This window comes from Sciurus vulgaris (genome assembly GCF_902686455.1).
Source record: "Sciurus vulgaris genome assembly, chromosome: 5".
In the NCBI taxonomy this organism is placed as follows: Eukaryota; Metazoa; Chordata; class Mammalia; order Rodentia; family Sciuridae; genus Sciurus; species Sciurus vulgaris.
The window spans coordinates 133,412,058-133,431,653 of NC_136465.1; the positions used below are offsets into that span (position 1 = coordinate 133,412,058).

Genomic DNA, 19,596 nt, shown 5'->3' on the forward strand with positions numbered 1-19,596 from the left:
GTTTCATGGTAACCCGAAGAGAAAACGCCTCTTTCAGTTTTACCAAGGACCACTGCCAAAGACACGCAGACCTACACCCTTCAGAGAACCGGGGAGTGGGGTCCGCCATATTGGTGAAGCAGACGAAAGTGTCTAGAGCTCCTGGATGGTTGGCTCTGAGGGCGCAAATCCGCCATATTATTAAAGAGAAAGGAAAGGTTGACCCTCCTTTGCAACCCTCCTCTCTATACACACCCCTTTTTCCCACCCTGCTCTCGCGACTAAGCTTGCTGGGCCCTTCGCCTGCCTCAGTTGTCTAGCCTTTGCCCGAAGGAAGCTTAGCAGCTCAGAACAGGCTTGAGATAGCGCCGAATGAGGGGGAAAGGGAAATGCCGACCAATTGCGCCGCAGCGGGCTGTGCTACTACCTACAACAAGCACATTAACATCAGCTTCCACAGGTAACCTGGGGAGGGAGTGGGGGTGACGGAAATGGGAGATGCTAGTCTGAGTATTGCTTGTGTGGAAAGAACAAGAGGATTCTACTAATTTTTACTAACTTTCCCAGGTAGTAACAGGGAAGACATCATTTTGGTCCTTTGTGTTTCTCAAATCTGTCCCAATTTTTCTCTCAGGGAAAGTTTTACTCATTTTCTAAAAGAAATCCAAGTACTGTACGGTGACTACTCCTTAGCGAAAGTGACAGGAGGATACCTTAATTTTCTGCTCTTTTGCTCCTAAATATTAGCCCCTGTCTTGATATGAATGACGCCATAAGGAAGAGGATGTTACTCGCTTCCAGTCAACAGTCGCCTTTTGAAAAGCCTGCTATGTTCACGTTAAGACTGGGGAAATCTCACTACCTGAACTGACAAGGGGAGCATTTAATTTCTAATAGTCACACGCCAAGTAACTGCGGAGAACTGAGCCATCATTGATATCTGTAGAATGAAGCAATGTTAGTGAAAGTAAAAAAGATAAGCTTGGTCGTCTTACTTAACAGAGTAATAGAAAGAACCTAGGCTTTATTTTCCCCTTCGTTTGCTGGAAAAGCAATCAAAATTATTTAGCTCTGTCAAATCAGAACTCTTGAAGGCACTTTGAACACTGCCTGGAATATAAAGGTACTTGGTACATGTTCATCTTCTCTTCAGGTGCCTTCCACCTGCCCAAAGAAAATAAATATTAAAAAGTTAAATGAAAACAATTCTGATTTTATATACCTCACAACTTACATGATCTCTGTATATAGAAAGTGATATCTTTAATCTTTTCCCTACCTCACTATGACTAAAAGCACCCCCTTACTAAAGCTACCATTTAAAAAAAAAAAAAAAATCCTTGTGATGTTTGTTTCTACACTACTTAGTGCAAATGTAGTGCTTTATTCATTCATCCATCCAGTATGTACTGAATTCCTAATTGCCTAACATTGTATTTAGGATTCAGAAGGTTCTTACCCTTCTGGAGTTTAGAATTGAATGGGGAAGAAAGACATAAATAATTACTTTGTGCCCCCACCCCAAAATTTTTTTCAGAGACCTAACTTAGCCTTGGAAAGAACACTTCTCAAAGGATGTGACATTTGAAATGAGACCAAAGGATGACAGACTTGGTCCTGTATGTTACTTCAGTATTCTACTTTATTCTAAGAGTACTTGAGAAGTCATGGAGAGTTTAACATAAATAATGGCATGATTAGATTTGCATATTAAAAAGCTCTCTGCAGTAGAGAGCTCTCTGCAATTAGAGTTACTTAACATGCTAGTCAAGCATTGTTAGTGATGAATTTGATGAGAAAGCAGCATATTGTAGAATATTAATTTACCTACTGTTTCCTTCACAAGGAAATCCTGCTACAATGTCAAATGAACTAAATGCTACCACTTAGTTTACTAACACAAGTAGTGCTAGATAGAGGAAGTGAGAGTTTATAGCCACAAATTAAACTGTAGTAAACAACAGGAGTCTACCCAGTGGCCTAGGAAGATTTGCATGGTATATTGACAGTAGGGATGGAGAGAATTGGACAGATTTGTGAAACACTTGAGGAGAAATTACTGTATTTGGTAGTTTAATATGGAAGATGAGAGGGAGAAGTTCAGGCACTACTTATGGTTTAAGAGATACATGATGGTATGATAATGTGCGTATCATTAGTCATGAAATTAACATTTTCATGTGTAACCTGAGAAATTCAGGTCTTAAAGTAGAATTAACTATAATAAAAATAAATTCCTGTTTCATAAATAAAATTAATCCACTCTTTTCCACCCAGGACATTATAGCAGGTGTCTTTATTCCCATGTACAAATGATGTTGCCTAAGTTTACTGTCTCCATTTTTCTTACCTCTTAGCCTACTCCAATCTAAGTCTCCCTGATAATCTGAAACTTCCCTTGCTACCTGTCTGTCTCTACATTCATTTCTCATGACGTGTAATAATTTCCTCCTTGAAATACTCTCTACTTTTAGACTGCTGACTAATAATTTTGTGTGATTTTCTTCTTTGGCTAATCTTCAAATCTCTTCTGCTACCCCTTTTCCCTCCCTTATCTAGGTCTTTACACTCTTATCTCCTGGCAGTCCAGCAGATTCAATATCCATAGTGAATTTCCAATCCCACAAACAAATCCCACTCCAGTATTCTGATTTTCAGTAAATGGAAACACCATCTACCTGGATATTTAGAAGTCAGCCTCTCTTCTCACATTTCTTCTTGATCCAGTTATTACTACAGCCTCTTAACTGATTCAGTGATTTCATTCATGCACTTCTGACCACTCTAATATAATCAGTGGTGTGTAGCTAAATGTTTAACAACTGGCTGTCCCAGGAAGTGGAAAGGCCTGATTCATAGTATTTACCCAACTTCCTTGAACGTTGGTTTCAAGCTGCCAATATGATATAACTGACATGAAGTTGAGAAGAGATGTGCAATATACTATTCCAGGGCTTTCTGCTTCTAAGGCAAGCACTCTACCAACTGAGCTATATCCCCAGCCCCCACAAGATACTCTTAACACTCTTTTCTACACCCATTTAGCTTTACTAACTATTCCTACTCTTTTAAGGGTTTTTTGTCTGTTTTTGTACTGAGGTACTTTACTACTGAGCTACATCCCCAGTTCTTTTTATTTTTTATTTTGAGACAAAGTCACGCTAAGTTGCTGAAGTTGGCCCTGAACTTGCCATCCTTCAGCCTCCGCTCTGGAGTTGCTAGGATTACAGGGGTGTGCCACTGTGCCCAGGTTGAGGGCTCCAGACTGATCAGCTCTTTCTGTTTTATGATTCTGTACTTAGACTTTTTATAATATTCATAATACTTGTTAATTACTCTTACAATAGCCTTTAGTATTTACCATACACTATGCATTGGCTAGGCATTTATATTTTCTTGTTTAATTGTTAGAGCCATTTTTACCTTACTTTATAAATGATAAAGAGAAAAACTAAAAGGGCTAACTAAAGTCTTCTAGCTATTATTGTGAAGAGCAAGGACTGGAGTCCTGGTTTGTCCAGAGACACTGTTGTCAACCATTCGTTGTCTACTTCTATTGGATTCTCTACCCCATTACAGTATACACTCAGAGGACAGACATCTCAACTGTTTTGTTTACAACCTTGTCATCAGTGCCAAGGACAGTGCTTGGAATGTAAGATGCAGTCAACTATTTATTAAAGATGCAAGGAAGATAGCCATTATTCGATATATCAAGTGATTTCCAAAACATCTAATGTTCATGAAAGCCTGGTTCTATTGTTCAGTAGCTAAGAATATGTTACCACCATGTTAACATTTTAATATTTATAGGATGGTTTATTATTACTTAAATTTGGCTGATGGCTACATCTCCTACCCTTTAAATATACTGTGAAAAATCCTGACAACACATACAAAACATGATTAAGATTAATGCTATATAAAAATATTATAGCAAAATCAAATATAAAATTGATTATTCTGTTTCAGCACAGATAATCTAAAGATTATTTGATAATGCCAAATTAACCCCATTAGTTCATTTACTCATTGATTCAGAAAAATTCAAGTGCTTAAGAGGCACTATGGTAGATAACAATGATAGATCCAGAGATAAAGTAGTCAAAAATGTAGACCCTGCCCTGCAGAAACTTAAAAATCTAGTGGGGAGACAGCAATGTAAACAATTAGAATATGGTAATTTCAGTGATACAGCAACATCTAACCCAGTCTTCTGATAATGAAAAATGTTCTTAGTAAAATGGGATTTCTAAACAGTCTTGAAAGAAGCAAGTAGAATATGGTCAAGTTAAGGTTCCATTTGACGCACTGGTTTCATAATTAAGGAACCAGTTTTAAAACAGGGCTTTAAGAAAGAGAATAAGCAGCTGAGCTGGGCACCATGGCACAGGCCTGTAATCCCACTGGCTGGGGATGTGGCTCAGTGTTTAAGTGCCCCTGGGTTCAATGCCTGGTACCAAAAACAAACAAACAAAACCAGCTGAAAAATAACATCTGAAAGACAGTCTTTCTGTATTTGAAGAAGCTTTATACAAACAACAATATAATGATAATATTTATTTGTTCTGAGTCTTCACTGAGGCCCCAAGAACTTAACTAAGGTCCGATTTTTAGCTTGGGCATTAGGAAACATTTCCAAACCATTGAAACAATGAAAGAGAGATTCCCTGCCACCCCCCAGTTTTGTACTAGGGATTGAACCCAGGGGTGCTTAACCACTGAACCATATCCCCAGCTTTTAAAAATATTTTTATTTAGAGACAAAGTCTTGTTAAGTTGCTGAGACTGGCCTTGAAGACAAGAGATGGGAGGTGTTTCCTGGAAATTTGAACTTTCATCTCTTTGTGTCCATCACCACTAGCAATGTAAAACTAGAACTGTATATGCCATAGTGTAAAATCTGTTAACTTCTCAGGTTTGACTTGGGAGCTTCTGACCCACATTTTCTGATGTGGATTATACAGTTCCTTTTTTTTTTGTTTTTTTTTCAGTGCTGGGGATCAAACCCAGGGCCTCACACGTGCTAGACAAGTGCTCAATCATTGACCTATAATGGTTCTTTTTGTTGTTGTTATTTTTATACACAAGTCAGTTCATAATTAAACTAAAGAAGAGTTGAACTCAAACTAATGCTGATTTTTATATTTCCAAGTCAGTCATCACAGTTTTTCGTTTTTTTAGAGACAGCCCCTTATAGTTGTCTCTTCCTTAACAGGTATACATTGGGTGCATATCAGTTATTTTGCTTTTAAAAGAAATATTAAGGGGAAAACATTGCTAAATGGCATTTTGCATTTTTTGTAATTATACTTCCTAGTGCACTATATAAATTGAGTTGATTTTTAAAAAAAATATATGCAGAGCTGGGGTCGTGGCTCAGTGGTAGAGCACTCACCTAGCACGGGTGGGGCACTGGGTTTGATCCTCAGCATTACATAAAAATAAAGGTATTGTTTCTACCTACAACTAAAAGCTATGTTTATAATGTATATATGCAGTTTAGCTAAATGCAAATAATACAGTGAACTAATTGAATTATGTATTCAGCTGGGCACCATGGCACATGCTTATAGTCCCAGTACTTTGGAGGCTAAGGCAGGAGGATCACAAGTTCCAGGCCAACCCCAGCAACTGAGCGAAAGCCTGTCTCAAAAAATAAAGCAGGCAGGGTGGTGCACACCTATAATCCCAGCTGCTATGAAGGCTGAGGCAGGAAGATTGCAAGTTCAAAGCCAGCCTCAAGTAACTTAGGGAGGTCCTAAGCAACTTAGTGAGCTCCTGTCTCAAAACTAAAATATGTAAAATTTTATATATATAAATTTTAAATATATAAAAAGGGCTGGGAAAGTGGCTCAGTGGTTAAGCACCCCTGGGTGCAATCTGCATTTGCATAAAAAATATAAAAATCTGTATTCATATTAACATAGCAAATTTTTGCTGAGTTCCTTCTATTTGCAAGGTACTATGTTGTCTAAGATAAATAAAAATATAATAATGATCCCTATTTTCAAAAAACAATTTATTTCACTGGAAATTTATTAAAATGGAAAAATTACAAAATACTGTTGTATCGTAATTAAGGAACACAGGATGGAGTGCCAGAATCTTCCCAGACTTTCCTTGTTAAAATTTAATCTTGGGCTGGGGTTGTAGCTCAGTGGTAGAGTGCTTAGCATGTTTAAGGTACTGGGTTTGATTCTCAGCACTGCATATAGATAAATAAATAAAAACAAAGGTCCATTGACAACTAAAAAAATATTTAAAAAAAAATTAATCTTTGTGTACCCAGCAGCAAATCAAAGCATTATGAACTTGCTGCTGCTTGTAATAGTTCTACATAAAATTTATCTAGATCAGTTTAGTCATGTTTTATTTTACTGTCCATGTTAAGAACTGGTAAGAAATGTCTCTTTTAAAAGTCTGTGAACATAAAGCCACTCAATCTGTTTATGATTTTTTAAAACAATTTATAAAAATCAGCATGAATTGGTTTCTTTTCCATATCTGGATATTGAGTTTAAATTTTTTTAATGTAAATGGGAGTCACTTTTAAATTTCTTTTAACCATTTAGGTACAGCCAGAAGTATGATAGTTGGAATTTGAGCTGCCTTTTTGGTTTGTTTGTTTTAAGGTTTCCTTTGGATCCTAAAAGAAGAAAAGAATGGGTTCGCCTAGTTAGACGCAAAAACTTTGTACCAGGAAAACACACTTTTCTTTGTTCAAAGCACTTTGAAGCCTCCTGTTTTGACCTAACAGGACAAACTCGACGACTTAAAATGGATGCTGTTCCAACCATTTTTGATTTTTGTACCCATATAAAGTCTATGGTAGGTAATGTTACTTTTTAAAAAAAAAGTATTCCCTTTTATTTATAGAAGAGCACAATTCAGACTATAGAAAAATTCACATACAGTGATAGACCTCAAGAAAGTGACAGACCTTCCTCTTATGTAATAAAGGTGCAGGGTAGTATTAGAACTCAGATCTCCTGATTCCAATATTATTTCACCAAACCAAATTGTTTTACTATCCAGATTGAGCCACCCTAATGTGAATTTTTGGGTTTAGGATGCTTAACTGGTAAAGTCTATGGAATATTCCAAAATCTGAAAAAGCTCTGAAATTTGAAACGCTTCTGATCCAAAGCATTTCTAAAAAGGGACACTCAATCTGTATTGGAATTTTACCAATTATTGTACTACAACTGATTATAAATATACCATTGGTGGAACTGAGAAATAGTAGTAATACAACTCCAGCAGCATTCTGCTCCAATTTAAGATGACATAATAGGTGCTAAGTGTTTTAAGAGCAACAAATTCTGACTTATACCAAAAGGATATGCCTCCCTTTTTTCAGAGGGAGGTATGACAGAAAACTTTATATAGAGCTCATGCTCTAGACTTGAGGACTTAAGAGTTTGGAACTTAGGAGGTTTTTGACCTTGTACAGAACAATTATAATTGAAACTAAGAACAAAAGCCATTGGGTTGAAGGATGAGTGGGAAGTTATCAAATATTGAAAGTGATATTTTAAAGAAAGAAGGGAATCAAGCAAGGTACAGGATGAATCAATGAATTTTTATTGAGTTAGGGAAGATCTGATCAAAGAAGAAAAACTGAGGTCACCAAAAAAAAAAAAAAAAAAAAAAAAAAAGAGTAGAGTGAACACAAATAGGGGTTTCCCTTTGAAAAGGACATCTTTTCTTTGGAAAGGAAAAACAACTTTTCCTGAGGTATTTGTGATACTTAAATTTTTAAGTGGACATGAGTATCTAAATGATTAAGGAGATTGTGGTTTCCTAACATCACAGATGTTGACAAGCTCCAGAAGGGCAAGAACTTTTTCACTTCTTTCTTCAACACTTAAGAATCTCTCACTGCCTGGGACATAATATGTACTTAAATATTTACTAAATTCAAAATGTTCCTTATTTCATTCTTTTCCACACCCTACTCCTAAGTATTGGGATTGTACACAGGTGTGTTCTACCCACTGATCTACATCCCACATTTCCCTTCTCCTTTTTTTGTTTTTTTGAGACAAGGTCTCACTAAGTTGCTAAGGCAACTAAGTCACTAAGTTGGTCTCAAATTTGCAATCCTCCTGCTTCAGCCTCTCAAGTTGTTGGGATTACAGGTATGTGCCACTACGTATGGCAAAATGTACCTTATTTCTTATATTTTGATCATTTATTCATCCAATAAATAATCTAAGATAGATGCCAGAAACATAAAGAGCAAAAAAGAAAGTCCCTACAAATTCCCTATGTAGAGAGATCAACTGCAGTTTTAATGTGGTCAGGAATCACATTTGTCTTATTTATTCACCATTGTTTCCCCAGGAATTCATAACTGTTTCAGTAAGTGAATGAAAGATACAGTGTTATGAAGATATAATGTGAGAACCATAACTGATTTAATATTCTTAGCATATATTGGACAAAAGGTCCTGAGCTTTCTGATTTAGGCAAAAAGTTCCTAGCCAGATTTTAAATCCATGAAGATATAATTGTGAACAACTAATAGTCTATTCAGAAGCTTGATACAAGAATGCATTCCTATGGATCCTTAAATTTTTATTTAAGTAAATTCAGTTTTGAATATTTATCAAATTGAGAGAATAATGTTTAAAGAGAGGATCAAAGCAATTATCACATATAAACAAATTGTCTACATTCTAAATTAGCCTTAGTAAGAAAATTGCAAAGGATTTTTAAAGTCTCCACAGAATCATGCTCAGTAATTTGGAAGATACCTTGGAAGTCCACTATTTATTTCAAAATGAATGTTTGATTATCTCTGGAGAGAAAAGACAAAAGGTGACTAGAGTTCATTCAGCCTGTTGAGAAACCTGATCCATGATTATATGAAAAAGCCTTGCTGTTTTCCCATCACACTTTTAAATCAGTTCTTAAAAGTATAATTTAAATACTGTTATCCAAAACTGGACAATATTTATTTACTTGTGATATTCCATAATTTATGTTCAACTCTCTAATTTTATTTGACTCAGAAACTCAAGTCAAGGAATCTTTTGAAGAAAAACAACAGTTGTACTCCAGCTGGACCATCTAATTTAAAATCAAACATTAGCAGTCAACAAGTACTACTTGAACACAGTTATGCCTTTAGGAATCCAATGGAGGCAAAAAAGAGGATAATTAAACTGGAAAAGGAAATAGCAAGCTTAAGAAGAAAAATGAAAACTTGCCTACAAAAAGAACGTCGAGCAACTCGAAGATGGATCAAAGCCACATGCTTGGTGAAGAATTTAGAAGCAAATAACATGTTACCTAAGGGCACATCAGAACATGTTTTACCAACTGCCTTAAGCAATCTTCCTTTGGAAGATTTCAAGATTGTTGAACACAATCAACAAGATAAAACATTACCAATTCTCTAAATCTAAACAGACCAAGATTACCTTTATCTTCCAGAGAACTTGATGACCATCCTTCATTCTTTTCAGAGGTAAAGATACTTATGGCAATTATGCCAAAATTGAGTATTTAATAAAGTTTTACTTGAAGTAACATAATTACTGTATAACTTATGAAAACTTGATTACAAAAGAAAATAGATAACTTTTTATGAAACTTTTATTTGAGAATGAATGGAAGTGCCTTACATGAGAATTATGTATTTAGAAATTCTGGTAGGAAATCGTGTGTTTGCAAGGTGGGTTTTTTTTTTGTTGTTGTTGTTAACTACTGTTAAAGAACAGCCTATGACAAATATGTTTATGTTAGAAAAAAAATTTTTCCTGTACCAAAGTTGGGATATTACATTCTAAAGAAGATGCTTGAGGGAATTGTTACATTAAATGTGACTTTGAAACTGCAGAATTTGTATTAATTAAATTATGACTGGCACTGTTTTAAAATTTATACAACAAAACCTGAGGTACAGGGCATTCTTTTATTTATTTTTATTCCTGTATTTTTCCCTTATTTTTCCCTTTTCTTACCAGTAGAAGTAAGTTTATCATGGCCTCTCTTAAAGGAGTAGACTTTAAAATAGGTTGTAAAATGTTTTTAAAAGTTATTTTTTGAAAGTGAAGTATTTTTGAGTCATCCAGATCATGAATGAGGCCTCACGTACCTCACAGTAGTAAAAACTGGTATCTAATTATACTCACCTTCTAAGAAAACATGTTGTAAAATAATGGAATATTCAAGATCTAGTTTGTTCTTAATAAAACAAATAGATACATGTGTACTACTTTTTTCTTGTAATAAAAATATTACATTTCCAGCTTCAAAGCTGATGCATTAATAAGCAAATATTACCAAGTTCCCTATTCAGCATACCCCTCTGCTTCCATGTGTGTTAACAGCAAATTCTTGAAACTTGTTTTTTAACTACTTTTAAATTCTTCTGTATCTCAGAAATGCATATGAATATGGTTGGCTTTTCTTCCTTCTTTGTAAACATACAGTAAAATATAATCTCAGAAAAGTATTTACCATTTTATATCTTCACAATTTACAATTTAAAATGGAATCAATTTATCTTGCACACCAGCTTGCTTTTTATTTCTTTAAGTGAGTCAAACAGAGCAACTATACTTCATAAGGAAATGTAATTCTCTATAAAAAATACATGTACACCTGTGATAAAACTATCCAAGTGCTTATTTATTTATAAAATATTAGATAGAACTATTCGTATGGTTGCCACTTGAACAATGAAAGGGTCTACCTTATTTCATCAAATTTTTAAAAGAACCCTTTTCCAAAGCTTTTGTCAAATCATGTAAAATTTATTAATATATGATAGTTATTTAATCTTACTTCAAGCTTCTGATACTACCATAAGAAAGTAGCATATATATAATCATAAATTTTTATAAATCTTTCCTATAAAGAAATTACTTTTTTTCTTTTGCCAATTGTTTGGATTGCCTTTTCTATTTTTTCTTTTTTTTAATAATGACACTAGTCATTTAAAAAGTCTCTTAGTTTGAGCCAGGAGTGGTGGCTTGACTCCTGTAATCCCAGAAATTCAGGAAGCTGAGGCAGGAGGATCAGAAATTCAAGGCCAGCCTTAGCAAAATTAAAAATAAAAAGGGGTGGTGATATAGCTGTGGTTAAGTGCCCCTGAGTTCAATCCTCAGTACCCCCCCAAAAAAAAGTATTAGTTCTCATACAGTACTTATGAGAAGTATTTATGAAAATCCTTTTGAAGATGGTATAAACTTTTGAGTCAGTATAAGTGTTGGATATAATTCCTTAGAATTATCACTTCATTGTTTTTTCCTAATATTTTGATTCCTTTATATAATCCCAGTATCGGTAATATAATCTCAAGTATCAGTATATAATCATCAACAAACACACACTGATCATATTTACTTTTAACTCAAAGTTAGGTAAATAACCATTTTAACATAAATTATATTTTCCAAGTATAGAATCTCATGTAGTTCACCTCCCATTCGAAATATAAATCAAAGCATTAATGCAACCTGTTTCTATCCACAGTATGTTGATAACATTTTTAAAAAATCATAAAAATAAAATAAAATTACAACAAGTGTTTAGCAAAGGTTATCATCATTCACTGTTATTTGACACCATTGAAATTAACTACCACTCAGTGTTTTCACCTTATAATTTTCATGTTCCTATACTGGTAACACGCTCGAAATCCTTCCTGCATCATATTGTTTTATTAACGTACATCTGTTCACCTTAAAACAAACTTCATTCATTGAGAAAAACCTACAAAAGAATGTTGAAATCCTGTTTTCAGTTTTTTTAGCACTCAAATATACACCATAGAACGATTAATCAAAATTGTAACTTTCTCCAGCTGCATGCAACACAGATCCTATGTTCATTCATTGTGTTTACTGGCCATTAACCAAACAGCCAAAGGCTATGATATAAAGGTGAATATTGAGCTGGCGGTATAGCTCTGTAGTTAGTAGAGTATGCTTAGCTTGCAAAAGGTCCTATGTTAAATTTAAAAAAAAAAAAAAATTAAATGGATGAATATAAGTGATCTTCTGCCCTTAAGTTGCTCAAAATCTCCTGAAATATTTAAAATACAATATGAAAATGCTATAAAAGGTATGAAGTGCTTTGAAAAACACTTGATAAGAACATACAAATTTTAGATCTTTTTTATAATAAAATTATTTTCTTTTGGAATGAAACTGTTTTTTTTTTTTTTTTTTTTTTTTTTTTTTTCTTTTTTTGACATTGGGGTCTTGCTATGTTGCCCAGGCTGGTCTTAAAACCTCCTGAATTCAAGGGATCCTCCAAGGGTTGAGACTACAGGCTACCACACGCAGCTCAGATTTCTTCCTACAGACTTACCAAAGGAGGTAGAAGGACAATGGTGTCTGAACTGAATGACAGTGTTATGTGAGCATTTTTACCCTTTAAAATGAACACTGATCAAATTTGTAATAGTATCTTTGCTAAAAGGAAAACAGCTATTAAGAACATACTACATCAAAGCCAAGTACCAGAGTTTATTTAAAATAATGTAACTCAGTCTTTACAAAATAGTTGGCATCCATTTGTTCTTGTGGTTTTTCTTTATAAACTGTGTGGTAGGTGGTATTATCTGATTTACATAAGAAGAAATCTGTTAACTTATTTATTCAGACATTTAGTGCACCAACTTACACTAGAAATAGAAATGCCTGTGGTCTAGAAAGTTCTAGGATGAACACAGGTCTTCTGCTTCCAAAGCCTCTCTGCTCTCCACATTCTAACCCTTTAACATAAATCTTGTTATTAAAATAATACAAATAATGTCTCAAAAAAACAAAAATAAGATAAAATTTTATGTGTATACACAGATAATCTATGGGTCATTGTTCTTTTCTTGGTAGACTACAATGTTTTATCTCATTTCTCAGTGTTAGAATACGGGTCAATTTTAGTTTTGGTTTGATATGGAAAATGGTTCATCTTTATACAAGAAATAGGATTCTTTTGATATTTGGACAGTTGGAAACTTTCTAAATTAAGGATTTTGTACTGTATGTTAAACAACTGCATATTGTATGCACAAAAATGTATTTGAAGTATGTTGATATTAAATAATTTTTTCCAAGGAAATTACTGTTGTTATTTCTATAAAAGACAAACATTTCTAAGTTCTTCTCCAATATGACCCACTCAGATTTCTGCAGAATTCCATCTCCCTAAATTGAAGCAAACTGTAAAACAATGATATGTGAAGCATTGAAGAGGAATTAATTTCACATTTGTTGCTCAAGTTATATATAAATGTACATTATAGTTTATTTGCACTGTTTTAAATGCTGTTTATACAATCTAGACACATTAAGAGCTATAAAAATGCTCTTTCTAGGCATCTATTCTGATAATTTGAGGCTCTCACAAAGATTTAATTGTAGCTATGACTATAAAAGCATTATTTTAACAACAAAAAGATTGTGATCTTAAAATATTTTTCTGATTATAAAAATAATTCACAAAATACTAACTTAACATTGGCTAAAAGATATAGAACAAACAAGGATGAACCAAATAGATGTATCCCTGTCCTCAAGACTATTTTCAAAACATTGTTTGCTTATGCCCATCTTCACTGTTGCCCCTAACCTTTGGATTGTGTTTTGGTTGTTTTTTTGGGGGGGGGTTTGCTTGTTTGTTTTTGTTTTGCAGTACTGGGGACTGAGCCCAGTGGTGCTTTGCTACTGAGCTATGTCCCAGTTCCTGTCCTTTTTATTTTTTGAGACAGGGTCCCACCAATTGTGGAGGCTGGCTTTGAACCTGCAAAAAAAAAATATTTTTAAGATTGGCCAAGTCTATAAAACCTATGACTGCAAAATCATGACTTTCTTATAGAATAAGTATATTTTAACTACTTCAATTCCCCCAAATTCTTTTAGTCTTAAGCCAAGAGCTTGTTTTATGGAGACAAACATGAATACTTGAACCCTGGAGAAAAAATGGAGGAGAAATATCCATTTGAAGGATCAGTTCACTGGCACTATGATTTAATATGCAATTTTAACCAGATCTTACAGTTATGAGAAAGAGTGGAAACTGACTTGACACAGATAGATCTCAGTGTTTTTAAGGGAATGGCCTGTTGATTACAGGTAGTGGTTTTCTCAGAACACCCACTGATGGACAAGGTCACTCTGACTGTGATGAAGGCAAAAAAACCAAGACCAATTCATAATTTTGTCTAAGGAGAGACCAAAAACAACAACAAGGTCACTGCAAGTCATAAAAACATCAGGTTTTATTACTATTATTTAATAGTAACTAAATAGTCTGTAGTCTGATAACAAGGATACTGGTCAGGTAATTCAGTAAGGTAATCTGATTATTTACCTATGGAGTGCAGACAAAAATAAGGTGGGCACATAATGAATTTCTATAGAAGGAACATATACAGTCCAATAAGTGAAAGCCACTACTATTAAGACCTATTAAACAGATTGAGGTCTTAGCTGACTAGCTAATTAGATGTGCTACTACAGGAAAAACATTTAAAATGCATGCATTTTTTAAAAAGTAATTACTGTTAGTGGAAATAATATGAGTTTTTAAAAAGTAACTACTGGGTTAAATCACCATTGTGTACTGTCCAAACCGGACTTCGCTCTTCTTATACCATCAGCAATTAACTGAAAAAAATTCAGAAATTATCCGTAAGTTACTATTAACTCAGGCAAACAAAAGTTAAATGCAAATAAAATGTAAAATCAGCCAAGATGAACTGCTAATGCTAAGAAGACTTTTTGCTTTTTAAATAAATTGACTGAACTGAATGCATATACTTTAAATATGGGGGGGGTGAGGGCATACATTTTCACGATGTTAAGTGGTGGTATTAAAATAATTATGTGAGAATCTAATAGGAAGTTTAGCATTATCTTTAGAGTCTGGCCCACATAGGGACGAATCCGTGTTTATTACTTTATTACAGCATTAATTTCATTTATATGCCGTACTGACATTCAACCCAGGGGCACTTCACCATTGAGCTCCATCCACAACCTTTTTTTACTCTGGATTTTGAGACAGGGTTTCGCTAAATTGTCAAGGTTGGCCTCCCACATGCAGTCATTCTGCTCAGCCTTCTGAATGGCTGGGATTATAGGCGTGTGCCAACCGCCCCCAGTTAAACTGTGTTTTAGATGCTTTCCTAAGCCACAAAACTCCGTTTCTACAACACAACATATTCTCCTCCCCCCAAATATTCATAACATTATTTAGCATGCCTTCATAAAATATTCGAATACTATGCTTGAAATGGACTAACTGGTTCTAAAATCACTTGCATCTCGTTATTCTACTACTACCCTGTTGGTGGTTTCACTTTACCCGGTCTAGGATAGGAGTACCGCGGAGGAAACGCGCCAGGCCGTGTTTCCAGCACCTTCCCAAGGCTTCCCCTTTAAATGCTCACGTGGGCGAAGCGGGCTAGTGAAGGACTGCGGCGCATGCGCACAGGAGCGAGCCGCAAGAGGGGAAAAAAAGCGCGGTGAAGCACGAGCTGGAGTCCAGGGCTTTTGGCCCTGGCAGGCTGGACTTGGACGCTGGGGTAGCGTAGGCGGCTGTCACGACGTGTCGGCGTTAGGCCACCTAGGGCTCGGCTCCCCGACTCGCCCAGGTTCGGGAGCCCCATTCTGCCTGTTTGTGGCTGGGGACCTACCCTGTTCAAAGGCTTGCGGGAGGACTGCGACGGGAGGTGGGCGGAGCTCGCCAGACCGACCGCCGATTGGCTGCCTCGCTTTCCTTTCCGCCTTCCTGGTCTTGGAGTCCAAGCGTTTGGAGACCCCCGCCCCAGAGGGTGCGCTTTTCTCTGACAGTGAGCATTTTCTCGCCCAAACGAGTTGGAGCTCTCCATCAGCACGTTTTTGGAGGGAGTTTGAGTTTATATTTCTTTTTGTGTTGGTGGAAGATGTTGGCATCTATATTTGCCTCTACATGAATGTTTTGCTGGCAATTTAAATGACTTTCTCTGAGAAACGTTCTGTTTTCTCCTTCAGGTGCTCATATCCTTATTTTCCATGACAGATCTTGATGACACTATATGCAAAAGATACATGAAGATGATTACAAACATAGTAATATTGAGCCTGATCATTTGCATTTCCTTGGCTTTCTGGATCATGTCAATGACTGCAAGCACCTATTATGGTAAGTAGGAATGTTATAAATTGTTTTTCTGTAGTTGGTAGAATTTAAAACTGTACTTTTGTAAAATCCAAAACTCACCTCGTGAGTGAGCTATGACATTAACATAGACCAGACACAATATCAGAATTTATTGAATAACAAATTCACAAGCTACATAACTTTCATCAGCATTAATTCACCAGAAATAGTCATGGTTTACTTAGTCTCATAACTGAGACAAGCACAAAGTCTTTTATTCCATTCCAATCTTTATTAATATCTCTAACACTCAAGTCACACATCTCACTTTATGCAATGCCATATAATTTCCAGAAAGGTTAAGGAAGGATTAACGGTAACAAGGGTTTAAGGAGGCAGCATTGAGTGCAAAGCAGAGAGCAGATGCAAGTACAAAGAGTCACTGCAGGTTGTCATATAAAATTATAAACCTACCAAAGAATTTATTCAGAGTGAAGAGCTGTCAAGTTCAGAACTTATTCTAGGCAGTTTCAAATGGGCTATGGCAAGCAGGGAGATCAAATTGAGCTGCAGCTCTGGAGGCAGTCAGGAGTTTGGTTACCTGTCAACCTCTTGATGTGTTGAGATGGTGTGATGAGGGACTCAGTGTGTCCCATGCCACTAGGTTCTCTTCTTTTTATGTGAGGGGGTGGTAACTAGTGAAACTGATAAATTCACAGGCATGCCTGGTTTCTGTGATATGAGTTTGATACGCCTGTGCACCATGTGCTGATTTAAATGAATAAATTCACCAGTGGTCATATTTTATTAGCACAATTAATGTATCAGTTTGTACTTCATGATTGTTTTGTGCATCCGGGGGTTATTCTTTTCACTCAGTCCTGTGTGTACAATATCTGTGGTTACCTATTTGCCCAGACAAATTACCAAGTCTTTCTGCCTGAGCACTTGTACTTAAAATGGCATAGCCCGTGACAAACTGCTGCTTTATAAAATGGAGTAACTCAGGGCTAGGCACTGCAGTTCTATACAGCATGGAGTAACTCAGAGCAGGACACCCCTGCTCTCCACACACATATCCTCTGAATAGTTATGAACGTTAAGGTGTCTTACCTTTGATAGCCTGAATTTAGTTTACTAACCTGATAATATAAACAGTTCCATGAACATTTTAAAATCTTCAGTAAATGCTCTTTATGATAATATTCTTTATACATAACTCAAAATGTCTATGTTTCATGTATTTATTTTACCCACTTTGGTGAAAAAATAGCATCATAAAACATTTTGTGAAGCAATTTCAGTGCTATTTTAATTTTGATGAAAATATTAGTAACATAATTTATCAGTTTTGTGTATCCTGTACTAAAAATTAAAAGCAGTATAATCTTTACATTTGGAAATTTGAAGGATTTAACTGCAGTTTGATAACTTCAAAGAACAAACTCGAGGGTAGGAGTATAATCTCTTGATCTTAGAATGCTTGCCTAGTAGACAGAGGCCCTGCGTTTGGTCCCCAGCACCACTAAATAAAAGGTCTCCCTTTTAAAGCCTGAAGCCACTTTGCACAAATATAAGGTACTTTGCATTCAGATCCTAAAAATATAAAACTACCTTAGCGCTTTAAAGTATATAAAAACTTTATATACTTTGTGTATATACCTAAATACACAAAATTCCTTGATACTCCTATAAAAACAGCACTGGTCAATTCATAACAAAGGAAAAAGTAGTAAGGAGTGTGAGATAGTGAACTCATATATGGTTGAACTCATGTTATGGTTATGTGATTGTGACTGCCATTTCAGAACTTAGTCCTTGTGCAAAAAGACATGAATAATCAGATAGGTATTTGTTGTACAGAAGCTTTCAGGGCTGTTTATTCATAATGGTGTACAATAGGAGAGAGGGTTTCAGAGAAGGGAGATGATAAGAAGCTTCTTGTCTAACTAAATAGAAAGAACCAGAATTTCTAAGCTGATGTGTCCCCCTGGGGCCAAGTGCCTGATGCAAATGAAGGAAGCTGTGCAGATTTTTGCATATTAGACATGGGTCAATAGTTTTCACATCCAGAAATAAGATTTTCCTATGTTATATGGTTCATTTGGCTTTCTTTTCTTTTCTTTTCCCATTTTTGATAAAAACATGGACACAAGCAATTATTCATGTTTTTCTTTGCCATAAAGAAATCACTCAGCCTTAGTGTTCAGGAGTATCAGTGGTGGATATTTTCAATAGGAAGGTTATGGCACAACTAATGGAGGTGGCTTGTCTTCTCTTTTAGTTGCTTCTACCATATAGATCAGTTTCTCTTTTAAACAAAAAATTAAAAATAGGAATTTTTATATGAAATTTCCTCATCTTTAAATATTGCCTCAAATTATTTGAAAATACTATGCTAGTCAAACAAAATATCTGTGACCTGGATGCAACCTTTGGGAAAATGTTGGCAACACCCTTTATCATAAATATCTGTAAAAGATTCCAAACATTTCAGAATGTTCCCCAGGAAGATTGTCCCTCTGAAAATACACAAGTCTCAACATAAATGTTCTACTTTGATGACTTATATCAGTTCCTCTACTTAGGACAGTATTTGATCCAGAATGCTGTCATCAAAGCTGATTCCCAGAACTAACCTAGGCAGACTTCACATGACTCATGTTATATATTTATAATTTTTCAGGTAACTTACGGCCTATTTCTCCCTGGCGTTGGCTGTTTTCAGTTGTTGTTCCTGTTTTGATCGTCTCTAATGGCTTTAAAAAGAAAAGTCTAGATCACAGTGGGGCTTTGGGAGGTATGTATTTATTTAGAATGTTTAAAGTAACTATATAATAAGTGTTTATATATTATAAACTCATGTTTTCTAAATTCTGAATATAAAACTATAAATCTAAATGTTACATATTTTAGACAATGATAAAGTTATGCATTGCTCTATATTCCTGTTCTGTCAGAATTCAGGAACAAACATATACTTTAGAGTAACATGCAAATTTAACTTCAAAATTGATGTAAATTTATAGGATAGAATTTCAAGGACCTTGACTATTGTGCTCCTTTTGTTGTATTAATCTTTGTCACTCCTTTTAGGTATAAATGGAGGATTTGGAAAGAATAGCTATTGAAAATTGCTTGAGTAATTTCAAGCAAATCAGTTCAAACCTGGTGTTCTTAGTGATCTAGATTAATTTTTCACAACTGAGTTGTGACAGTTTATTCTCTTTTTAGGCACTGGGGTTTGAACTTGGGCCCTATACCATTGAGCTACATCCCTAGTCATTTTATTTTTATTTTGAGGCAGAGTCTCATTGGCCTTCTAACGTGCAATCCTCCTGCCTCAGCCTCCTGCGTAGCTAGGACTATAGACGTTAGTCACCTTGTCGAACTCATTTATTTATTCTTTCAGCAAATGCTTAGTACTTACTACTATGTACTAGTGTTCTAGAAACTGGGGTATAGCTGTGAACAGGACAAGGCTTGTCTTATTATCATATGACTTGCAGT

At 35.3% G+C, this 19,596-nt stretch overlaps 2 protein-coding genes across 3 annotated transcripts in view; both read left to right on the forward strand.

Annotated features, from left to right (window-relative positions):
• THAP2 (THAP domain containing 2) lies at positions 1-16,110 on the forward strand. Of its 2 annotated transcripts, XR_013764149.1 has the most exons (4): positions 1-439; positions 6,615-6,810; positions 9,000-9,457; positions 15,978-16,110. XR_013764149.1 is itself a non-coding variant. In XM_079142414.1 (3 exons), the coding sequence occupies exons 1-3, from the start codon at positions 369-371 to the stop codon at positions 9,387-9,389; spliced, it is 657 nt and encodes a 218-aa protein (XP_078998540.1). In that variant the 5' UTR covers positions 1-368; the 3' UTR covers positions 9,390-12,027. The 2 variants fall into 2 exon arrangements, 1 of the variants encoding a protein (XP_078998540.1); XM_079142414.1 differs by lacking the exon at positions 15,978-16,110 and having other exon boundaries at positions 9,000-12,027.
• TMEM19 (transmembrane protein 19) overlaps positions 15,995-19,596 on the forward strand; it is a 15,927-nt gene continuing 12,325 nt past the window's right edge. Inside the window, 2 exon segments of the mRNA XM_079142415.1 lie at positions 15,995-16,128; positions 18,773-18,886. Of these exon segments, the coding sequence (XP_078998541.1) occupies positions 15,999-16,128; positions 18,773-18,886 (244 nt within the window). The 5' untranslated portion in view covers positions 15,995-15,998.